The 24977-nt window shown below is 47.4% G+C and overlaps 1 protein-coding gene across 1 annotated transcript in view; it reads right to left on the bottom strand.

Annotated features, from left to right (window-relative positions):
• Positions 1–16070, bottom strand: part of IGF2R (insulin like growth factor 2 receptor) — a 109443-nt gene extending 93373 nt beyond the window's left edge. The window contains exon 1 of the mRNA XM_060168376.1: positions 15820–16070. Within this exon, the coding sequence (XP_060024359.1) occupies positions 15820–15968 (149 nt within the window). The 5' untranslated portion in view covers positions 15969–16070. The remainder of the gene's footprint in view (positions 1–15819) is intronic.
• Between the last annotated feature and the right edge of the window lie 8907 nt (positions 16071–24977).

Here is a 24977-nt window from a genome sequence, read left to right on the forward strand (position 1 = left end):
TCTTGCAAAAGTCAGTTCATATCCTCTGAGGAGGCAGCCTAATCCCGGTTAGAAATGTTCCTCCGGACACAAAACCACCTGTGTTAGAACCCTGGCTTCGAAAATCAGCAAAAGCAAGCAAAATCCTTGCCATTCTTACCTCATTTTCCAGAGTATAACATGCTGCTAGCCAATGTCCCCCTCGCCCTCTTAAAAACTCCAAATTCATTTCAAAGCAAACCTGACGATTAGACACACGGGTACGCATGCAATGCCCCCCAGACCACGTGGGCTAGTCCCTGCTGCATCCTTAGCTCTGATGCCAGCCCTCCTGGCATTTCCCACCACCCATCACTAGATCTTCTTAGGTGTCTGGCATCCCCAACTGCCCCGTGGCCCTGGACAGGAGTGTCCTCTGCCCCAGAATGACATATGGACATATATATGGACAGAATCAATATATGCTGGCAGGTTGGGAAGGAAGCCGGTCAGTGAACTAAGAACGCGTCACAGCAAACTCTCAACCACAGGTGCTGACGGCCACTCAGCAAGCCACCCAAGCACCTCACGCCATTAATCAACTCTCCCGAACTCCTCTGCTTCAGAGCCAGAGACTCCAAGGCTCAGAGACTTGAAGCTCCTTGCCCAACATCACCCAAGTATGAAATGACAAGGCCAGGCTTATGCCAGGCCTGTCTCGGCCCCACGGGCCAGCGCTTACACTAAGGTAAACTGCCTCATTTACTTTCAATTTTTTTACGTTTTTTTTTTTTTAACTTTTCAGAAAATATTTACTTTCAATTATAACACTGAAGCTGGCAAACCATTCCAGGAAACTTTACAATTTAAATCTTGTCACAATAGATGCCCCTAAAATGGCAGATCCAGGGGCTTCTCTGGTGGCACAGTGGTTAAGAATCCGCCTGTCAATGCAGGGGACATGGGTTCGAGCCCTGATCCAGGAAGATCCCACATGACGTGGAGCAACTAAGCCCGTGCACCACAACTACTGAGCCTGCGCTCTAGAGCCCGCGAGCCACAACTACTGAGCCAACGAGTTGCAACTACTGATGCCTGTGTGTCTATAGCCCATGCTCCACAACAAGAGAAGAGAGAGGCTGTGACCTTTGTGAAGATCCAGGCTACCCTATGTGAAACTGATCAACAGATGAGACACTTTTCTGAGCTCAAGTTCTTGCCTAAGTTTTCAACTTCTGCTACTATTTCCCCCCCATCCCGTCCAGTTCTGCTTCCTCTTTTGCACAGTCTGAATTGCCACACACCAGAGGCACTGCCTTCAGCAACCTATTTCCCACACCCAACTGGTTTCCATGGAAAGAATATCAATTCCCTCAGCCCCCTCCTCCCCATGGGCTGCCCTCACCTCACTTTTGTATCCAGGCCGGTTGAGGATTCCACTAAGGAGGAACACATCTGTATTGTTTTCCCCGCCTCCGATGCACACCCTCCTTTAAAATGACTCCTTAGCTCAGCAGAAAGCTGGCCTCCGAAAACCTCAGCCAACAGTCCAATAGCGTCATCAGTAACTGGGAAGCATTCTGCGATCGAACCAGCGAGCCAGCAGGGAGCAGGGGAGAGGACAGAAGTCAGCACACAAGGCAAATGGCTTTAAGAGATAACATCTGATTCTAAAGTGAATTCTGGAGACTTCCCTGGTGGCCCACGCTCCCAGTGCAGGGGGCCCAGGTTCGATCCCTGGTCGGGGAACTAGGTCCCACATGCATGTCACAACTAAGAAGCCCACATCCCCCAACTAAAGACCCAGTTCAGCCAAAATTCATTAATTATATTAAAAAATACAAAAATAAAATGAATTCTGTGGCTGAGATATGCCCTGGAGGTGGACAATTCATCTCACTGTATAAGGTGAGCACACAGGCTGTCGTTCCCTTGGTTAAAGAAAACTTGAGACCATCTGCCCCTGACTGTAATCCCACCGCTTCTGCCGAAACTACCCTGGACGATGGCAGTCAGTCTGCGTCTATTCAGTGGCACAGAGGTTCCATTTTAACCTCATTTGGTTTACATTTCATAATATCCTGAAAGGTGTTGGCAGATCACCAATTAGAAGGAAGTACACAAGTAGCATACTTGTGTCAACCAACCCAGAGGCAGGAAGGCATTTCTACTTTCCCAGTCCTGTTCGGCAAATGCCACATTGAGAACGCAACCTGGTCAAAACGGGACCAAGCTAGAGGTAGCAAGGAAGAAGCAAATCTAACTGGCTATCACAAGTGCCTAGAGATCAGAAAGCGTCATGAAGAGAAACACAAAGCCATCTCCACGGAATGCGGTGCAAACGTCTGTCCAAAAGAGAGCAGTCAAAAGAAAAAGCCAGGCTTCCCTGGTGGCACGGTGGTTGAGAGTCCGCCTGCCGATGCAGGGGACACGGGTTCGTGCCCTGGTCCGGAAAGATCCCACTTACCGCGGAGCGGCTGGGCACGTGAGCCATGGCCACTGAGCCTGCGCGTCCGGAGCCTGTGCTCCGCAACGGGAGAGGCCACAACAGTGAGAGGCCCGCGTACCGAAAAAAAAAAAAAAAAGCCAGAAGGCTACAACTGGACAATTATTCTCAACTATGTGACACTGGTGTCTTAATGTGACACCTCTCAAGTTTTCATATATTATCATCACTGAATACCTGCAAAACTGCAACACCTTGCAAACATAATTTGCGGTTCTTTCTAAATTTTTAAAAGAGCTAACATCTAAAATGAAGTATATAAAGTCCCACTATAAAACGTATGGTATGCCCAACCCCTTAAAGAAAAGAAAAAAAAAAAATCTTAGAAAACCGAGTCCCTGGGACTTCCCCCAGTGGTCCAGTGGTTAAGACTCCAAGCCTCCACTGCAGAGGGCGTGGGTTCGATCCCTGGTCAGGGAACTAAGATCCCACAAGCCATGTGGTGTGGCCAAAAATACTAATAATTTTTTAAAGTTTTTAAAATATTTTAAAAAAGAAAACTGAGTCCCTTCCCTCCAAAACAGCTCCATGAACCTTCATTCTGTCCTTCACTCACATGTGGCCACACGGCCACACTCTTTTGAAATCTTAGTTCCCCCACTCGCCATGAGTCTTGGGGTTATGGTAATGGCCATGTGGCTGTTAAACACTTGATTACCGGCCTACAATCATTGGTACATAAAGCAGGATAGAGGTACGATGTAATCAGTAACAAAATTAGTAAGCATGTACGAATCTATAATTTGGCTTCCTTTTTAAAAAAAAAAAAAAGATATACAAGCTAAACTCACATAGCATGGTCACTGGCTAAAGGGAATGTTTTTCTGAATCTAGAGTGAGCAGCGAATACCAAATTTGGGGGATGAGGGGAATGCAAAGTCTTTGCAACCTGAACATCAAAAAGGATTTCTCTGCTTCTGGCCTGCATCCAAGTCCTCTAACAGAACATTCAGGAAACATTTGGCTCACTACTGCCCCTTATCATCATCAGATAGTTTCTCAGCTCATACCTCCAGACCACCAACCTTCAAAATCTGCAACAGTCTCCTAAAATAGGAAGAGGGGAGGGAGTGGTGGGAAATGGCAGAGGGAAAGGAGGTCATGGAAAGAGGCAGGGTTTCCAAAATGGACATTTGCAGCAGAAATGTCAAGAGCATAATGTAACCACTGTTGTCAATAACTTTTTGCTGCTGACACTAAGAGAGAAAAATCTGATCTGACACAATAAATATGCACCCTGATCTGAAGGCCGGGGGACACATGAGTCTGACACAGCATCATGGCCAACGCTTATATAGGAAGTACTTCACTTCCTATTCTAAGAAACCCACAAAGCTGTGGATAAAGATATGGAGCCAGCAAAAAAAAAAAAAGCAAGGAAATGCCAGACTGTAGTCTCTGGTTTTCCCTGGTAGTTACGCAGGGTCTGGGAGCAGGAAGCCAGTGTCTGGAGAGGGATCCGCTGGAGGCGAGGCTCTAAGTCAGCGTTAGGGCCCGAGGCACCAGGGGGTTGGCAGGGATGCTTTTAAAACCGGCATCGTGAGTGAGTGACCGGGAGAGGTCACGTGAACTAGAGGCAAGCTCCCCCAGAAAGGTGCCAGGGCAGCAGGGGAAGGAGCCCACACACCTGGGCCTGAACCCTGCCTCGCCCTGACCAGCCCTGTGGGACACACTTAAGCTCTGTGAGCCCCACCTTTCCAGTCTACAAAGTTGTCTACCTCACAGCCACAGCGAGGACAATCAAGACTGGGAACGTGGAGCTTTTGAGACTATTACGATCTAAGCTCTCACCTGGATCAACAGCAGGACTCAGACTGCCTAAAAACTGAGTTCACCGACTTACCTTGCTGAGTCCATCCTAAAGGACTGTCACACGACACTGCCAGGCCCTGGAGAGGAGACGGAAAGGGGGGGGCAGACCCTTGTTTGGGGGCCATCTCCAGGAGCAGCTCAAGACAGAGACCGGGGGCTCTGAACACACACGCGCTCACACACACAGAGATCCGCGCACACACCAGCCACCTCCTGGGACGTCTCAGAAGACAGAACAGGCACTTGGGAGCACCCGAGCCTGCACCATGCAGCCACCAGCTGCCACCAGAACAGAGGTCCGATGAATCGGAACCTTGTGGAAAAGGATAGGTCATACTCTCCCTCAAGAGGTTTCACCGCACTGCAAGGCTGGGCTTCTTGGTGAATCGGCACGGCCCTCCACAACAGAAATCTACCACGAAGGACCGCCTGTCCTGCCTCTGCTACACCTGCCGTATTTCCTCCCATCAACTCTATGGTACCAGGATGCAGGCCAGGATTTCAACCCGAAACCCTGCTCGCTGAGGACCTTTTTAAAATCTAGATGCTCTCATACCTTGTTCCTCAAATGCAGAAAGAAGGGTTGAATTCCAGCCTAAGCCTCCTCCTTAATTATATGGATGTCGGAATTCAACTGCCTTTAACGTCAACCCAGCCCACAGCAAAGATATCAAACCTTAAGGCTCGGTCCCCTCATACGCCATCACCAATGTCCCCCAAACCCTCCCAGATCTGGTACCCTTCCTTCAGAGCCCTCAGTACAAGAGGAAGTCTGCCTTCCTAATTTCCGGGCAGTCAGCTCAGCTGGTTAGCTCGCGATACTGATGAAGCCACTCTCTGGGGGGAGTTCTTCACAAAGCCCAGTGATGTTGTCACAGGAGAAGACTCTGCCTTCAAGATGCTGGGGTCATACAACTCAGAAACCCTAACACCCAGCTGGGGACCGGAAGCACAGTGCCATGTCAGCGGTCACCTTCCTGCGTTCATCTAAAAGAACTACTATATCCCCCCACCCCTCCCCAAGCACTTTCCCTGAATGACCTGCAAACACTGTCACAACCTCCACCCAATCCCTCCAGGCAGTCCCTAAACCTGCTTTCCCCACAACCCTGCCCACCTCTGAAAACGGAACTCCATCCTTTCGATTGCTCAGACCAAAAACCTAAGAGTCTGCCTTTCTCCTTCTTTCCTTACATCCCATACCCAATCATGGGCAAATCCTATCAGCTCCACCTTCAAAGTATCCACAATCTGACCACTTGTCACCACAACCCTGGTCCAATCTGTTATAACTTCTTACCTGGTCCATCAGAAATACCAGCTTCCCCTCTAGGTCACTCCTGTGCTCAAAATCCTCCCAGGCTCCCGCCTCCCTCAGAATAAAAGCCAGAGTTGTACTTTTTTTTTTCATTTTTTTATTGAAGTCTAGTTGATTTACAATGTTAATTTCCGCTGTACAGCAAAGTGATTCAGTTATACGTACACATACGTTCTTTTTCAGAGTCATCTTGATGGCCTGTGGGACCTGGCCCCCAGCTAATCCTCTGCTAAACATTCCTGCCTTCCACCCTCTCCCTTGCTCACGGTGTTCCAGCCACGTCAGCCAGCATCCTCGCCGGAGCACTGCTACGTGGGTCCCTCTGCCTAGAACACCCTTCCCCTGTTAGACGCGCAGGTCTCCGCCTACAGCAAGACCCCGGGACAGTGCACCCTCCATGCAACAGCTCCACCCACAGACCCTCTCCCCTGCCTCACTCAGCCCATCCACCCAAGTGTCTAACTCACACGGCCCCCTGCAAAGGATCCACCCTCAAAAGGCAGAGAGAGAGAGAGCCTTGTGGGCTTCTCACTCTGTTTTGTGGTAACACTCCTCCGGCAGACAGCAGGTGGAGGGGCCTCAGAGGACACAGAAGGTGGCTCGGTGGAGGCGCACCCTTGTCACTTCTAGGAAGCCACCCCTTCAGCACGTCCAAGCTGGTGGTTTGGGTTTCTGTTTGCAGGCCAGGGGTGAGAGGCCAGGAGTGCTGGGGAGTGGCTTTCAGTACAGAACAGTGTTTTTTAAATGTCTAACTGGTTTTCAACTAGAGAATCACAGAGATGGTAACAAATTAACGTCACACACGATCAAGACCCAGTGGGCTGTCGACCCCTGGATGAGCTCTCCGTGTGCGCTCCGCATGTTTTATTACCACACACACATATGTGCGAAGGATATTTACAGCATTAAAGCACAAAGGCTCTGATATAAAAGACAGCTCCTCCCAGGCTGCCACCGGCAAAGGCCACGTTTCACTCTTTCCACATTCCTTCGTCTTTCCCTGGCCCCTCCATATCCTGAAACAAAACTAGAATTGATACTTTCACAACCTCTGATTTCCTGCAACTCTCCTGGCCCCCAATGAGCAGTGACACGTGCAGGACTCTGCTCTGTAGCCCTGGGGAAGCTGCCCTCCGCAGGTTCACCAAAGGATCTAAAAGCAACAGCAAAATGCCAGCGAAGGTCTCTGGTCGATCTGAAAGGCAAGTTTCATGCTCCCAGAAACTAGAGGGACTGGGATCTCCCCAACCTGCACACAGGCCGCCCCCCCCCCGTGCTGGTTACCATAAGGACAGAAATAGGCATGTGACACACTGCTTCGGGCACCTCAAAACCCCAGCAGCAGCAGCTGGTTCTTAAGTTGTACGGCAAAGTGGAGCTGACGAAGGGCTTTCACATCCATCCCGCCGGCCGCATTCTTGCACCCGCTCCCCACCTACAACAAACGCCCCAGAACCCAGCACCCACCCCCTCCAGGGAAGCCGGGATGGGAGCCCCTTCTGACCACGGACACCGTGCATTAGTCCTCTGGGCCTCCAGGGCCCCTACAAAAGACAAACAAGGAGGCTCTCTCTTCTCCCCTGGATGGTGGACTAATGCAGCCACCACAGGAAGGAGGGCGATGCCAAGAAAACGGCAGGAAAGGGCCTGGGGCCGCCTGACATATGGCACCTGGCACCCGCCCAACCCTACACCTCCTTGTGCAAGCGAACTCGAGTTGGGCTTTCTGCTACTCAGAGCTAAAGGAATCCTAAAGGATACATACCTCGCAACCACAGAATTCTGGATGCAAAATGGATGCAAAATGGACCCTGAGAGTCACACAGCCCAGTTTTAAAGCTTTTTTAAATGATGGAGATGTTTCTTTCTCAAAAGGACTCTTACACGGAGTGCCAATGGCTAGAATGGATAAAGACGAAACGCCCTCTGGTTGAGGCAGAAAGCCCTAGGCACTAACGGAGAAGCCGGGGGTTCAGAGTAACCAGCTAAAAATATCACTGACCTAACGCAGAGACTCTTAACCTATAGAAATAAAGCAATCACTGCCGCCACCGCCGTTTATGAACACTGAGGATGGCCAGGCACTTAAACGCACTCTGGTTCTCACACCACCCTAAAAACACGATTAGCACCCTGATTTGACACAGAAGGAAACCAAAACTCAGCAGATCGGTAACTATCCACATTCAAAAGCTGGACAGTTGACTTCCAAAACTCCACTCTCGGCCCTCTTGAGGAGGAAACGGAGATCCAGAGAAAAGAGGTGATCTGCCACACCAGCACAGGAACCCGGCTCTCCCGACTCCACCTGCAGGCAGCCCTCACTGTACCCTGCCGACCGCAATCAACAGAGATCCAGCAGCTGTCTCCAAGCAGGAACAAGGCTGGGCGTGATACTCGGGACAGAAAAGCACCTCAGACCAGCCACACAGACACACCAGCCAGAGGAACGCCCTGCCCATCCCCCAGTCTCCCCCCAGCAACTTGCAGCCAAGCTCCAACAACTGCTCCCAGCTCGATCCTGCACAGCTGCACAAAAAGAGACCACAAATGTCCCGGAGAAGGCTTACTGCAAAGAGCACGATCAAGAAGCACCCGTCGTCACGAGGGCACCAACACCATGAAAATGAGATGACAAATGCCAACAAAGAAACTGGGCCCAAGGAAAGAGAATTAATAGAGCAATCAGAGCAGGACTTCACAATGCATCTCCCATGGGATGAGAAGAGCTGTGGCATCCATGAAGAACAGGCAGCTGTGAATATATATCAACTCTAAACCTTGTTGGAATTTTTTTAAAAAACAGGAAAGTTGGAGAGCTTATGAACAACAGGAGAATTGCTGGCCTGGGAGCCAGAACACGAGACATTCTTCTGGAACCCTGACCAAAGTGGTAGTCGGATACGAAGTATAAAAGAGAAACCCAGCAGAACAAAATGTAAGTTATGATAAAGAACGGCTGAACAGCACAATTAATGAAACTCTGACCCAAGCAGAGAACATTTTTCCCAAACACACAGAACACTATTAACTTGACTAGGTGCTAGGCCACAGTTTCACCACATTTACTGCCCACAGTGCGGGGGTGGGGTGGGGGTGGGGATTCCATTTACCTGGGGAAAGAAAAGATTTTTAAAAATTAGTGGGCCCAGGAAGTTTAAATAGTTAGAACTTTTGGGTACAAGAAGGAAATATTTAGAACTGAAGGATGAAAAAACTATGTATCAAAACCTAAGTAGTATAGGACTCAGGACAAAGAAACACATAGCTTTAAATTCATCCCTCAGTTATGTAAACTGATTTAAAAGATCTAAGCTTTCAACTCAAACTAGAAAAAAAGAGGATAAACAACAAGATCCTACTGTGTGGCACAGGAAACTATATTCAATATCCTGTAATAAACCATAATGGAAAATAATATATATGTATAACTGAATCACTTTGCTGTACAGCAGAAATTCACACAATATTGCAAATCAACTATACTTCAATTAAACAAATTTAAAAAAAGAAAAAATAAAAATTAGGTAGAAGTTAGAAATAGCAGAAATTAATAAAATCAAGATTTAATGGTGATAGAGATGGTGAACCAAAAAAAAAAAAAATGCTATGGGCTTCCCTGGTGGTGCAGTGGTTAACATCCACCTGCCAATGCAGGGGACACAGGTTTGAGCCCTGGTCCGGGAAGATCCCACTTGCCACGGAGCAACTAAGTCTGTGCACCATAACTACTGAGCCTGCACTCTAGAGCCCGTGAGCCACAACTACTGAGCCCACAAGGCACAACTACTGAGCCTGTGCACCTAGAGCCCGTGCTTCCCAACAAGAGAAGCCACCGCAATGAGAAGCCCGCACACCGCAACCGAGTGGCCCCCACTCGCCGCAACTAGAGAAAGCCCATGTGCACAGCAACGAAGACCCGATGCAGTCAACTATAAATTAACTAATTAAAATGCTAGTTCTTTTGAAAAGACTAAAAAAGGGTAGAGAAGTCTTTAGTAAATATGTTAAGGGAAAAAAAAACAGGAATTTTTAAAATGTACCTACAGATTCAAAAAGTATTTCCAAAAGCAAATATGTAGCATGCTACATGTTTATATGTGAATACATAATTAAAATGACAATTTCCTCAGAAAATACAGATTATCAAAATTGGCTCAAAGAAAGTACAGAATCTTAATAAACAAAGTAGATGAAATGGAAACCATAATCAAAACTCCTCTTCCACTACATTCTACCTCCACAAAGGCACCAGGCCCAGATAGTTTTACTAGTGAGTTCTACCAAAATTTAAGGAAGAGAAATTGTCCATCCTATACAAAAACTGTTCCACAGCATATAAAATACTAAAAGCTAACTGGCTCTCTCCACAAAGCAAACATTCTTTATACTAAATTCAGGCAAGAATAGTACAGCAAAGAAAATTATAGCCCAAGCTCACTTAAAAACACAGCTGCAAGCCTCCTATATAAAACATCAAGAAATAGAAACGGATCTATTTCTATTTCACCTTTTCCTCACATCACACATAAAAATTAACTAGCAAAATTGATCACAGGGCTAAACATAATGTTAAAACTATAAAACTTCCAGAAACAAACATAGGAGAGAATATTTTTGACCTTAGAGTAGACCAGTTGTTCTCAACTGCAGGTAATTTTGCCTCCTCCCCACCCCCTGGGGTCATTTAAAATGTCTGAGGACATTATTGTTTGTCACAAATGGGGGGAAGGGTTGTTCCTGGCATCTAATGGGTGAGACCAGGGGTGCTCTTATCAATGCTAAGGACGGGCCCCACAACAAAGATTTATCCAGGCCAAATGTCAAATGTGCTGAGGTTGAGAAACCTTGGTACAGGCAAAGATTTCTTAGGCTACACAAAGCACAAACAATTAAAAAAAAAAGAAAGATAAATTGAAGTCCATCAAAATTAAGAACTATCCTTTCTTCAAAGAATATATTAAGAAAATAAAAAAGCAAGCCAAAGACTGGGAGAAAATACACATTATACGTACCTGAGAAAGGACTTGATCCATAATATATAAAGAACTCTTAAAACACAGGAAAATGACCCCCCAAAAAAGTGTGTTAAGGGATGAGAGGGAAAAACAAAAACAATTTTTCTTAAAGAATCACTACAAAAGATATCCAAATGGTCCATAAGCACATGAGAGATGTTCATCATTAGGCATCCCAAGAAATACAGAAAAAGATGCCCAACACCACGAGTCAGCAGGGATATGAAAATTAAAGCCACACTGAGGTACCACTAGACACGCACTAGGATGACTAAAATTAAGACTGATACGATCAAGTGTTGTTAAGGATGTAGAAACACTGGAACTTTCACACTGCTGATGGGAATACAAAATGGACAACCCCTTTGGAAGTCAGTTTGACAACTCACTCACTCCCCATTCACTGAACAATCCCACTCCTAGGTATCAAAAAAAAAAAAAAGCGTATGTCCACACAAAATCTTACACACAAATATGCACAACAGCTTTGTTTCATAATAGCCAAAAACTAGTAACATGTAGATGAGTCTTGGGTCAAAAAGAAAATCAAAACTAAGACTACACATTATTTAAAATTGCAGGGCTTCCCTGGTGGCGCAGTGGCTAATAATCCACCTGCCAATGCAGGGGACACAGGTTCGAGCCCTGGTCCGGGAAGATCCTACATGCCGTGGAGCAACTAAGCCAGTGTGCCACAACTACTGAGCCTGCGCTCTAGAGCCCGCGTGCCACAACTACTGAAGCCCGCGCCTAGAGCCCGTGCTCCACGAAAGAAGCCACCACAATGAGAAGCCCGCGCACTGCAACAAAGAGCAGCCCCCGCTCCCCGAATCTAAAGAAAGCCAGTGCACAGCAACAGAGACCCAACGCAACCAAAAATAAATAAATAAAAAAATTAATTTAAAAAACTGCAAAAAAAAATTTTTTTTTTAATAAATAAAATAAAATTAGCAAAACTAAAGGGAAAAGGACGTTTGTTGCTGCCTCCCTGGGGGGAGCAGTCGTAGCCAGCGGTCTCCTGGATCTGTTCAGTTGGTGGTGTCTCCACTCCAGCTCTGGCCCTTCCCAGTTTTCCCCTCTGCTTAAGAAATGCCTAAGGAATACTTGGAGAATAAATGAATCCTGTGTCACCCTGCCAGGATTAAAAGGGAGGAGACACCATTAGCATAAATTCAGGCCTCTGTCCCTCACTGGTCATGAGCCAGCTATGAGGAAGATACAAAGGACCCACAGGTATACCGGATCTCAGCTACCTCCACCTCCATGACCAGCGGGGGCACTACCAAGAGGGCTCGTGGCTGAGACAATAAAAAGGAAAGAGAAAAGAAAAAGGAGAAAAAGAACAGTATCTGCAAAGGAACAAGCTACTTTCCACCATCAGTCCCAGTTCTTCGACCCTCATGAATTCTCTCTGCCCAGCACACTACAGTTTTATAGGCCAAGATCAAAATAAAGGTGAGACATCTAAATTATTTTACTCAACCCCATCTTTTAAAAATCCCTCCGTGAAACACTGATAAAAGACATGAAGCCCAATCAGGAATTCATTTCCTGGGAATCTGTCAGGACGCTGTTCTAAGAATTAAGGCATGCGGTCTAACATACCCCTAATTAACAATCTTGGGCTACACACACTTATTGTTGCAAGAAACATACACAAATGGAGGTGGTCCAGGTTCAACATGTGGCCTAAATTAGGCATATAAGCACTATTCCTTCAGAAAAATCACAGGGAAAAAAAATATCTCCTTAGAAACATCAACTAAACCAACCTCAACTCCCAGCTGGCTTCATTATTCTCTTGTCCTCAATGTAACAAAAACTTTCCAGCATTTATACCCGAACAATTGGGGGAAAACTTGTTCTGAATAAATTTTAAGGTACTTAACTAACTAAATCAAGCCAGCCCAAAGCGTTACTTTATAACTAGTACAAACTCTTAGAACCGCACTCATTGAGAACGTTAACACCAAACTAAAGGGTGGAAACTAACCGATTACATATGTAAGATGGCCTTTTACAAAATGTATCTCACACAGTAAAGAGTAAAGCTGTGGACAAGTGGAGGGCCTTCTGGTCACTCTGGTGACTCTGCACGGCTGCCCTCTGCCCCCCTCGCCTCTTGTTCTCGTGGGTCCTGCCCCAGCGACCTTTGGACATCCCTCACCAGCACGCACTCCTTCGGGCCCCAGGCCCTCCAGGAGTGCCAGTCCCACGGGCACGCACGCTGGCCTCTGGATTCAGGCGCTTGCTTTCTACTACACACCACCTCCCGAGAAATAGGTGAGTGATAAGAATCACCGACTTTTTGCACAGCACAGGACTCACCTGGTGCGCCAATCCTTGTGAAGCTTAAAAAACACACAACTGAGGCTCTCCAACGAACAAGCGCTAGAAGTGCCGAGAGCGCAGATACACTTTGGGAAACTTGCCTTTGTCGTGCCTGCTTTTCACTGCCCAGCTCTCTCCACAGACACAAAGATATGAAAGCTGCTGCTGAGTCAGTTGCTTCGCTGTTGCCTTCATCCCCGCCATTAACGAACTGCAAGGGGACAGCACCCTGCCCACCACCCTCACCCCAGGAGGGGTCAGAGCCACACGGGTGCCCCGCAGGCAACCCTGAAGCAGGCCCAGACCTCCCTCGTGTCGGTCCTAAGGGACTGCAGGTGAAAAGTACCCTCTCAGGTTCTAGAGAGCTGGGCTTGGGAGGAGAGGTGGTTTTCCCAGAAATCCAACTCCCTTTTCCAGTGACACGAGAACTGCCTGCCAGGGCTCTAGCTGATGCTGGGTGGCATCCGGGCACCCCAAACCTGCGCCTGAGGGGATCTGGAAACCGCGCCAGGCACCAAACCACCAGGAACAGGAGAGTCTTCCACGGAAAAACATGTTTCTCGTTACAAGCAACCAATTTACAAACATTTGGAACGTGACCCGGTGTCTATGGGGACTGCTACCACCGACAAGCTGCACAAACAGTAACAGCAGAAGTCTGCTTTGCACAGTGAGACCTGGGGAGTTATTTACAAGTGGACGCCCAGGGGTGGAATAAAAGGCAGCTGAAAACATCCGGCTTTGGGGCTACTTGGTAGAATTTTTCAAACTGCATTTAAAAAGACGTTCAGCCCACGTTCCCATTCAAATATGCGCTAGAGTTAAGGAACTTTTAGCCAGTGTTACCTCATTCACGAAAACCAATTTTTTTAAACCCCCTCCCCAAGGGTAAAAAAAAAAAAAAAGAAACAAGTCTTAATGAGTATTTAAGCCAAGGAATCCATTTGAAACAGGAACAAATAGAAAGAATTCACTTTGCAGGTAGGGAGTTTGAAGTGTAGATTTTTAAACACAGCTATGGGGAAGTCTCAAGGAGAAACCACAGAGCAGTAACGGGAAAGAAATGTGCACAAGCCCAGCTGTGACCTGCCTGGGGCTGCGGTCCTGAGGAAGGCTGGCAGAAAGGACCTAAACCAACGTGAAAGCTCTCCTAAGACCTCAGAGGGCACATGCTAAATGCATATCCCCTCAGAACACCATGGAGCATTTCCTAAGTTATGCCCACGTGTGACCATGAGGCGAAGCATTTCAAGATACAACGGCCATTTCCTACTGGACCAAGAGGCCAAAGTCCACCTGGAGATGAGGATCATAAACCAGGTTCCAGGCGCTGGGACAATACCACCCTAACGCAGAAGTGAGGGCCCCCGCAGCAGCCGCGGAGTAGGGGTCTGCCCTCGAGGCCAACTTTAACCTCAACTATTAAGAAATCAATTCCAATTTGCTAACACCACCAAGACTTCAACACCACGAGCCCAGCTGAGCTAACTTCTCACAGATGCGTTTGGTCACAGCAGCCATTACTCCAAAACTTCCTCCTTTAAAGGTCAGTTGCAGCTTGACCTTGTGTCAGCTAGGGCCTTTTTCTCTGTAACGGGGGCTTCCGTGAGTAACTACTATCTTAGGGCGGCTAACTGGCCTACTAACTTATGTGCTGTAAACTCTCCCTCCCGCCCCGCTACCCCTTTCCAAAAAAGGGAAAAGAAAGAATACGGGCCTTTCCGTTTCGATTGTGAGCTCGGCCTCACTCTCCAAGTTCTGAATTCAGGGGTAATAGGACCATCTCTGATGCCAGGGAAGAATATGAACCCCATAAACGGCACCACAAACTCAAAATTCAGCTCAAAGTGGGCTAAACCTCACTTCATTCTGCGAAGTAACTTGCTAACACCAGGGATAACTTGACTGTTCACTCATCTTTCAGAACTTTTCATCCTTTTTTTTTAACCAAAGTTTAAAAAATAAATAAAAGTTGTACTTTCCATCATCCTAAACAGTCCAGAGAAAGTTGGTTAGAAAATTCTCGGAATTGGCAGTTCCCCAGCCCCAGGACTCCCGGCCATGGCAGGACACTAACAGCCCTCATTGGGACGTGCGATTATACAATCATGGTTCCCAGAGCAAAAGACTCCACTAGAATAATCCACCCGGAGACAATGACATCATGTGAACAACTAGACAGGAAGTTAGGCTCGGAGAAGTGAAGGGTGAAGTCTTGAAAGCCAATACTGGATGACCACCCTCCACTCCCCCGATCCAAAAAAAAAAACCCAAAAAGTCACCTTCTGCAGAAAGTCTACTTTAAAGAAAAAATGGAAAACCCACATGGAGGAAAGCAATCACCAAATGAAACCAAACCCCCCAACTCCACGGCCACTGGTGCGGGTGAGTCTTTCCACACTAATGGCCCCTCTAAAGCCCCGCTGGTGGAACTTTGAGGAAAACGTGGAGTGGGAACAATGCAGAGCGGCAGTTCCTGCGTCCTCCAACTTTCGCGGGCACGCCGCTGAGAGGGCAAGCGCTGGGCGTGAGGTGGCCGCAGTGTGTCACCCGGGCGGGTAGCGGCGGCCGGCCGCTCGCACACAAAGCCGCCCCGGACTTAGTGACAGCCACAAGTGGTCCGGCGACGGACCCCAGCCAGCGCCGGGCCGCCGGAGCCCCCGCGCCCCCCGCGCCCCCCGCCCGCGCCCATGACCCCCAGTCTCTTATCCTCCGCCACCACGCGGGCAACTTTCCCTCGGGGACGGGCTGACCCAAGCCCGGATCAGAGGCGACTCGGGGACCCCGGCCCCTCCCCCGAGCGCCCCTGCCCCCCACCCCACCCGCCGCGCGCTGGGGCACCGCGACAGAAGCCTGCACCCAGGCGGGCCACCCACCTGCACAGCTCGGGGAACTCGGCGCCCTGGGTCCCCGTGGCCCCCGGGGCCCAGACCAGTAGCAGCAGCTGCAGCAGGAGCAGGGAGCGCGGCGGGCGGCCGGAGGGCGCGGGCCCCAGGTGGGCGCTCCGGCCGGCAGCGGCCCCCATCGCGCCGGGCCCCGGCTGCGCGGCTGGAGCGGAGCTAGCGGCGCGCGGCTGCCGGGGGCCGCGTTCGGGACATGGCTGCGCCGCCAGGGCGGAGGCGGAGGCGGAGAGAAGCGCGAGGAGCTGGAGCAGAGCAGGAGCCCGAGAGGCGCGCGGCTTGTCTGGACTCAGCTGCGGCCCCGGAACCGGTCACGTGACCGCCGGGCGGCACCGCCCCCTCCCCCGCCCAGCTCACATGACTCGCTTGTTCAGGTGATCCCCGCCCGCCGGGCTCCGCCCAGGCCCGGTCACGTGAGCGTTGCACGCGCCGGGCAGGAAGCGGCGCGGCGGCCTCGCGGGCGCAGGTGCGGGCTCGAGGCCTGCGTCCCGGATGCTGCCACGGCGGGGACCCGGCCACCGCCTCAGTTTCTCCCAGCGCGCGCTCTGGGTCGCGATGTAGGTGCTTCCCAACTTGGAGTCACCGTTTCCCACCCTCGACCGTTAGGGAGGGGAAAATAAGGCTTAGACTTAAGGTGCCGTAAATGCCACCGCACAGCCCTGTTATTTCGGATCCTTGAGGAATGGGAACCCACTTTTCTTGCCCTACGGAAGTAGATCGCAGAGCCCTAACAGAGGCTTTAACATTGCCCAGCAGAGCTTCTCACAACCTTGTGTGACAATGTTATTTCCCAAGCGTGGGCTTCCTACAATAAGGAAGGGCGGCGCCAATATAGGAACTTGAAATATAGAGGAGGCAAAAATGTAACTATCAAACGAGTGCCACTCAGCAAAGCTTTATTAATCCCTCTATTCAAGTATTTTATTAAACCCATACTATGTGACTGACTGAGCTAGGCACAATGAAAATGAGAAGGTAAATCCGAAAAGACATGAACTCAAAAAGTTTACCTTACACAGAATAATCTGATTATTATACAGAATAATCATGATGGTAACCGCTCATCCTTTTTAATGCTTACTCCATACCAGACACTGTGTTAGCACTTAACATGCATGAATCCAGGAACCGTTATAAATGAGGAACGAAGGCACAAAGATGTTAAGTAACTTACCCAAAGCCACTTTGATGTGGCAAAGCAGGAATTCAAACGCATACAATAATAGCTAACATTTATTGAGCAGGTAATTATGTGCCAAGTACGGTTGTGGTGCTTTGATCTAGCTCAGTTAATCTTAACACAATCCTATAAGAGATGTATCTTTATAGCACCCATTTTACAGATAAGGAAACTGAGGCACAGAGAGATTAAAAAGCTTGCAAGTCACACGGCTAGTAAGCGGAGAAGCCAGGGTTTAAGCTCAAGCTAGACAGTCCCAGAGCGTGTGGCTTGGCCACGATGCTCTATTGCCAAAGAGGAATATGGCCCAAGAAAGGAAAGTTGGTGTGGTGGCTCAAAGGGCATGCTCAGATATCCAACTGTGGGCATCATGAAAGGGTTCATATTTTGCAACTCCAGTGTTATAATTGATACAGGCAAAGATCTTCAGCGGAAACTAAAACCATCAGGTGAAAAATAATTGCAAATCGGAATATTCACTTTGTCTCAAAGGATATTTCCCTAATAAAGAAAAATATATCTTTACAATGGAAAGGTCTGGTAGAACCACCTTTATCGAGAAATTAAAGTTAATATCACCAAGATTTGGAAAAACTAACATTTTCTGCTTCCTAAAATGATGCAATGAAAAATACTGCTAAAGGATAATATGTAAAAGAGAGTATAATCATGACTCAGATGCAGGTGTAAAATGAACATGTGTCAAAGATAATACTTAACTCCTTAATGTCAGACCACTAACATGTTCCAACTGGTTCAAAAGAGAATCCAAAGAAGATCCAACACATACACGTGCAGTCAGGAATGCTGAAGTTAAGTTGCCTAATAGATGGGAGATTAGTCAATGCTCATAGGTCAAATGAATGTCAAATGAACAAAATTTGCATTTCTAAAGACAAGAATGCTAGACATTACCATCAGTATTCCACAATTTAGAGAGTTGTAAAATAGTTCAATGATAATGAAAGGCTCAAAACCCCATGGAATCAGCTAATGCCCAAAGTTGCATTAGGCAGCAGCTAGCTTTCCACTGAAGTTACCCAATAATTTTTTGGGTCCATTTCAAAGTCTTTCACAATTTCCCCCTGTAGTACACAATATCACTTATGTGGTGTTATTGCCAAGATGTTTAACCTAAATCTAATAAAGATAAAACTATCAAATCCAGATTGTGAAACATTCTACAGGAAAACTGAACTGGACAATTCAAAAATGTCAGTGCTCTGAAAGATCTCCCCCTTCCCTCCTTCACCCACCCCCCCCAAAAAACAGCAAGAGTAAACAACCGACTGAGGTCAGATCTGACCAGGTAGCTGTTCTATAAATAAAAAATAAAGTTTTACTGGAATGTAGCAGCACCACTTATGCATTCCTATGGCTGCTTTTGCCTACAATGGCAGAATTAACTGGTTGCAACAGAGTCTAAAGTATTTTACCATCTGGCCTCTACAGAAGAAACTTGCCAACCCTCGTTCTAGATCCGTAGTTATCAAAAGTGTGGTGCATGGACCAGCAGCTTCGGCATCACCTACCAGCTTGTTAGAAATGCCGATTCGGGCTTCCCTGGTGGCGCAGTGGTTGAGAGTCCGCCTGCTGATGTAGGGGACACGGGTTCGTGCCCCGGTCCGGGAAGATCTCACATGCCGCAGAGCGGCTGGGCCCGTGAGCCATGGCCACTGGGCCTGCGCGTCCGGAGACTGTACTCCGCAACGGGAGAGGCCACAGCAGTGAGAGGCCTGCGTACCGCAAAAAAAAACAAAAAAAACAAAAACAAAAACAAAAACAAAAACAAAAAAAAGAAATGCCAATTCATGGGCCTCACTCCAACCTGTTGACTCAGAATCTTTGGAGATGGGCCCCAGAAAATTGTTTCAATAAGCTTTGTAGGGGATTCTGATACACGTGATGGTATGAGAACCACTGTCGCAAAAGGGTGAGTGAGAGAACTCCCAGGTCTCTGGAGAGTTCCTGGGGTGGGCTGCCAAGGGAGGGTCCTTGGCTCCAATCAGGAAAGAATTCAAGACGGAGCCATAGTAAAGTGAAAGCGAGTTTATTTAGAGAGACGCACATCCCATAGACAGAATGCAGTCGTCTCAGAAGGTGAGAGTGGCCCGGGGGTGTGGAGGTGGTTAGCTTTTATGGGCTGGGTAATTTCATAGCCTAACAAGTGGGAGGATTAATCCAACTATTTTGGGGGAAGGGGTGGGGATTTCCAGGAATTGGACTACCACCCACTTTTTGGCCTATTATGGTCAGCCTAGAAATTGTCATGGCGCCTGTGGGTGTGTCCTTTGGCATATGCTAGTGTATTACAGTGAGGGTATAATGAGGCTCAAGGTCTACTGGAAGTCAGATCTTCTGCCATCTTGAACATAATTGGTTCTAACCAGTTTTTGTTGTATCCTCAAGGGCTGTGTCATTATTTTAATGGTTGTGCCCTGCCCCCTTCCCTCTTGTCTCACCACTGTCTTAAATTAAAGGAAAATAAAGAGGCAAGACAAGAAAATGTGATGCATGACCCTTAACTGGAGCCCAGATCCCTAAAAAGGAAGGTGTAAGGGACACTTGGGGATAACTGGGAAAACTTGAATGTAAATTGCATATTAGATACTCTAAAGTCAAATGGTAGAGGACATAACTCTCCTGTATTTCATTTAAATTTTGCAGCAAACCTTTGAGAAAACAGAGACTTGGAGATGTACCTCAAGACCCCGTGTTATGGGTTGTGTTATGTCCCCTAAAAAGATATGCTGAAGTCCTAACCCCCACTACCTTGGAATGTGACCTTATTTGAAAATACAGTCGTTGCAGGGTAATTTTTGTTAGCTCGTACTACAGGAGTGTGGGCTCAGTCCGATATGACTGGTGCCCTTGTAAGAAATGGTGTAGAGACACCGAGACACACACAGAGAAGAAGGCCTTATGAGGATGGAGGAGTGAGATATCTGCAGGCCAAGGAATGCTTGAATGAAAACCACATGGGAACACAGAGAAACAACTCTGGGCAAAGATTGCGCTAAATCCTGGGCTTATAGAATGTGATCCTTCCCTCAAGTAGTTTATGATTTAGTAGGGGAGATAGTCAATTTTAATATAAATTTGGAAAAATTGTATTGGGGTCAGCTCCTACAGGATCTTAAATGGGGACCTAAGAAATTTAGATTTAATTGGATATAAAGTGAGGAACAATAATGGCTGATAAAATACTACGTATTAAAAAGTCACTGTGTCAAAAACCATTCCTGTATTTCATGGTTTACCCTTTATAGAATCCTCTGAGCATAGGAATCCTATCCACGCTTAAAACATGAGAAATTCAGGTATAAAATTAAATACCTTCCCTGGGGTCATGCAATTAGTAAGAGCTTCAATGTGATTGATATGATCTAGTATGAAAGTCCAAGATTTTAACTCATAAACTTCCTTCTCATTGAAAGATTTGGAACATGAGAGAGAGAGAGGGAGAGTTAGTTCACAGTTATACTTCAGGAAAATCCATCTAGCTGCAGGATGGACTGAAAGCCACTTTAATAAAAGCACCAGAATTAAGGTGACAAAAGAGACAGTGGAAAGGCTTTTGCCCTTCCCCAGGAACACCCAGTTCCCATTTGGTTAACACCCGGCCAAAAGTAGAACTCAGGTCTTGTGACTCTGCAGGGCACTTAGGTGCCCAGTGACCACCTGGAACAGTGGCAGTGGGAACAGAGGGGGCATGGGAATAGAGATGGATGTGGTTGGCTGCCTTCCCGCAGGCATTGCCCATGCCCTTGTTTGCTGGCAAAGCCCACCTCCCACTAAAGAGGCTAAAGATGTGAGACCCTTGCAACACAGCCTTTCTTACAACAGAGGGAGAGCATATGCCCCAATCCTGACCGTGGAAATTGACGGGAAGTCTCCTGAGATTTTTCTGCAAAATGTTTTTCTCTCCAATAAGTGATGCAAAGGAAATCCTCTCCCCCGCAACCCCACTTTTTTTTTTTTTTCCTGGAAGCAGTACTGTCTGTATAAGGCACTTGTAGCTGCTACAGCCCCTTGTAACTCCAAGGGAAGATATGGCCGACACAGTGGGAGAAAGATGGAAAACGTCAGGATCATTGGTGACGTTGCCGACCACTTCACCAAAAGCCTAGAACTGGCCAGTGTCTGATCATTCACTTTATGACATGATAAATTTCCTTAAGCCGTGTGTGTTAGTTAATAATTTATTGCCTCTCAGCTCCAAGCGCACCCTTCAATATATGCTATTTTATGAACAAAGGGATTCTTGTAAGTAGTTTTCTTTACAATGAGCATGATGTTAAGCTTTCTGACCGTAGAACACGCTCTGGAGGGAAATCTCAAGAGAAGAGAGTTTCCTGCTGTTTCCAGGACATCCACACCACTGGTTGCTGACTGCCTGCCCCACTACCTGCATGCCAGAGGGTGACCTAATGCAACTACAGACCAGCCTGGCTATACTAGGAAACTTCTCTGCTATTCAGTGAGCTGAACCACACCTTCTCCAATGAGATCTAAACCCCTTCCAAGTTTGTCCTCCCTTGGTACCAGCCCTAGGGTACCATATAGAGTTCCTTTATATCTTATATTTCTCTTTTGTCATAGTTAATAATTTTCCATATTGAATATCCCCTGTTTCTATCCTCTGATTGGACCCAGACCGCTACACCATGTTTTTCTGGCTTTTGTATTCCTTGCAGCCCAAAGCATACCAACTGACAACACAGTGCAACGCTTGGCAACTGGTTGGACAGGACAGACAGAAGGCGTCAGTGAAAATTAAAGTTTCTAGGGCTTCCCTGGTGGCGCAGTGGTTGAGAGTCTGCCTGCCGATGCAGGGGACACGGGTTCGTGTCCCAGTCTGGGAGGATCCCACATGCCGCAGAGCGGCTGGGCCCGTGAGCCGTGGCCACTGAGCCTGTGCGTCCAGAGCCTGCGCTCCGCAACGGGAGAGGCCACAGCAGTGAGAGGCCCGCGTACCGCAAAAAAAAAATAATAATAATAATAAAGTTTCTAGATTGGAAAGAGTGATGCCAAGAACAGAAAAAGGGAACAGAAGAAGAAAAATGGATTTGAAAAGAAAGATGCTGTGTCTTTCTGTGCAATAACTAGTCAGGAATAGCCAGGGGAAGGTGCCCTGCAGGCACTGGTAATACAACACGAAACAGAGCTGGGAGTAATTACAGGGGAGACAGTTGCAAAGACAGGAGCATTGGTGATGGGAGGGGTAACTGGACAACAGCAGAGTGAACAAAAGAGCCCAGGGAGAGAACAAAATGGATTCTTGGTGTATTCGTGATCTACTGGAGTATGACAAATTACCTTACAGTGACAATCATCAGTTATTAATTCTCACAAGTTTCCGTGGGTCAGGAATTCAGACAGGGCCCAGTAGGGAGGTCTCCTTTCTGCTCCATGACTTTTGGCTCTGAGCTGGAAGATTTGATGGCTCAGAGCTGGAATCATCTGAAGGTTCATTCGCTCCAATGTCTGATGGTTGGTGCTGGCTGTCGGCTGAGACCTCAGCTGGAATGCCTTGCATGTGGCCTCGACACATGGCCCGAGCTCCTTCAAACATGGTGGCTGGGCTCCAAGTCAAGCAGAGAGAGAGACAGAGAGAGACAGAGAGAAGGGGGAGAGAGGGGGACTCAGCTTGAAAGGCCCAGAACACTGGTTTGGGTGTGCACTCTTGGTCAGGGCAGTCACTAGGCCCTGCCCAGATCCAGGGGGAGGAGCCCTGGACCCCAGTTTTCAATGAGCAAGTGGAAGGGGACAGGTATTAAGGTGTGGCCATGTTTGGAAAATGCAAAGTGCCCCTTTGGGGAGCACCATGCTTATGGGGAAGAGAGAACAGGCCAGAAAAGAAGCAGAGACATGGAAAGCAAACTGAGGGGACTCATAGGAGCTGAGGGGGAAGAGAAAGTTCCTGTGAAATTCCCCTTGAGAACTGTGTGGAGCTCATTATGAGACGCACATGTGAGAATGAACGGTGGCAGGTGCATTGTGGCAACTTTAGGTTGGCGGCTGGAAGGGAAAGTCCTCAGATTAATTACAACATTCATTCTTTAAGTTCTCCTGAAGTAAGTGAGAAGATGGGAAATAATGTCCTTCAAACAAACCATCATGTGACTCAGGATATGTGCTGTGGTTTCCTTAGTTTGTAACATTCTCTACAAGGAGAGTCAGGAGCTCATGAATAAATACAAGCATTTGATTTGTATTAGCAAGACTTCTACGAGTGAGGGCTCTCAAAAAACTATAATAGGACCATTGGACCACCATCTTTCTCTTCTCTACTCACTCTCCACAAAATGCGTAATTCCATGAGAAGACAGTAAAGTTAATTCAACAAACACATATTGAATATTTATTTTTTAATTGATACTATACTCAACACTAGGAGTGCAAGGAAGGCACAGTCCCTGCCTCAAGGGACTCAGAGATTTAAGAAGAAAGATGAGAAACCAACAATTTACTACTTAGTGTCATAAGGAGGTAGGCAATTACTTACAGGGAGCTAAGGGAGAGAGAATTTCCTCTAAGAGGGATTCCCGAAGGAGAAGATTTGAGCTGGTTTAGCCAGAACACAAGTCAGAGTAAAGGATTGGGGATGGGGCGGGGGATTGGGGACGGGAGGTGCTAGTGAGGGTAGCTCAAGCCAGATTTTGAGGAACTTTGTGCTTTGCTAAAGAGAGGTAAGTCAGAAAGAGAAAGACAAATACCATATGATATCACTTACATATGGAATCTAAAATATGACACAAATGAACATATCTATGAAAGAGAAACAGATTCACAGACGTAGAGAACAGACTTGTGGTTCCCAAGGGGGAGAGGGGTAGCAGAGGGGAGGATTGAGAGTTTGGGGTCAGCAGATGCAAACTATTATATATAGAATGGATAAACAATGAAGTCCTATCACAGAGCACAGGGAATTATATTCAATATCCTGTAATAAGCCATAACGGAAAAGAATGTGAAAAAGAATATATACATATGTATAACTGAGTCCCTGCTGTACAGCAGAAATTAACACAACATTGTAAATCTACTATACTTCAATTAAAAATAATAATAATAATAATAAAGAGAAGAGAAACTCGGGAGGATTTTTAGCTGAGTAGCCACATAATCAGATTTTTATTTTAGCCAGATCACACTGACCACCCTGTGAAGGATAGGTGTAGGGCTCATGTGAGAGGGACTTACTAGAGGCAGGGAGGCTGGTTGAAAAGGAGGCTGGTAACTTAACCCAGGTGTTATGGGTTGAATTGTATCCCTCAGAAAGTTGCTAAAGTCCCAATCCTCAGTAACCCAGAATGTGACCTTATTTGGAAACAGAGTTGTTGCAGATGCAATTAGTTAAGATGAACTCATTCTGGAGTAGGGTGAGCCCCGATCCAATATGACAGGTGTCCATATAAAAAGAACATCACGGGCTTCCCTGGTGGCGCAGTGGTTGAGAGTCTGCCTGCCGATGTAGGGGACACGGGTTCTAACCCCGGTCTGGGAGGATCCCACGTGCCGTGGAGCGGCTGGGCCTATGAGCCATAGCCGCTGAGCCTGCGCGTCCGGAGCCTGTGCTCCGCAACGGGAGAGGCCACAACAGTGAGGGCCCCGCGTACCGCAAAAGAAAAAAAAAATTGGGGTTTGTATTTTTTAAAATACTTTTAATTGTGGTAAAATACACATAACTTAAAATTTACCATCTTAACCTTTTTTTTTTTTTTTTGCGGTACGCAAAAAAAAAAAAACAATAAAAAGAACATCATGTGAAGAGGCAGACACACACACCAGGAGAACACCAAGTGAAGGTTGGAGTTATGCCACCATGAACCAAGGAACTACCGGAAGTTAGGAGAGACGCCTGGAACAGTCCCTTCCCTAGAGCCTTCAGACGGAGCACGGCCCTGCCAATACTTTGATCTCGGACTTCCGGCCTCCAGAACTATGAGAC

The sequence above is a fragment of the Lagenorhynchus albirostris genome, chromosome 12 (assembly GCF_949774975.1).
Source record: "Lagenorhynchus albirostris chromosome 12, mLagAlb1.1, whole genome shotgun sequence".
Lineage (NCBI taxonomy): Eukaryota > Metazoa > Chordata > Mammalia > Artiodactyla > Delphinidae > Lagenorhynchus > Lagenorhynchus albirostris.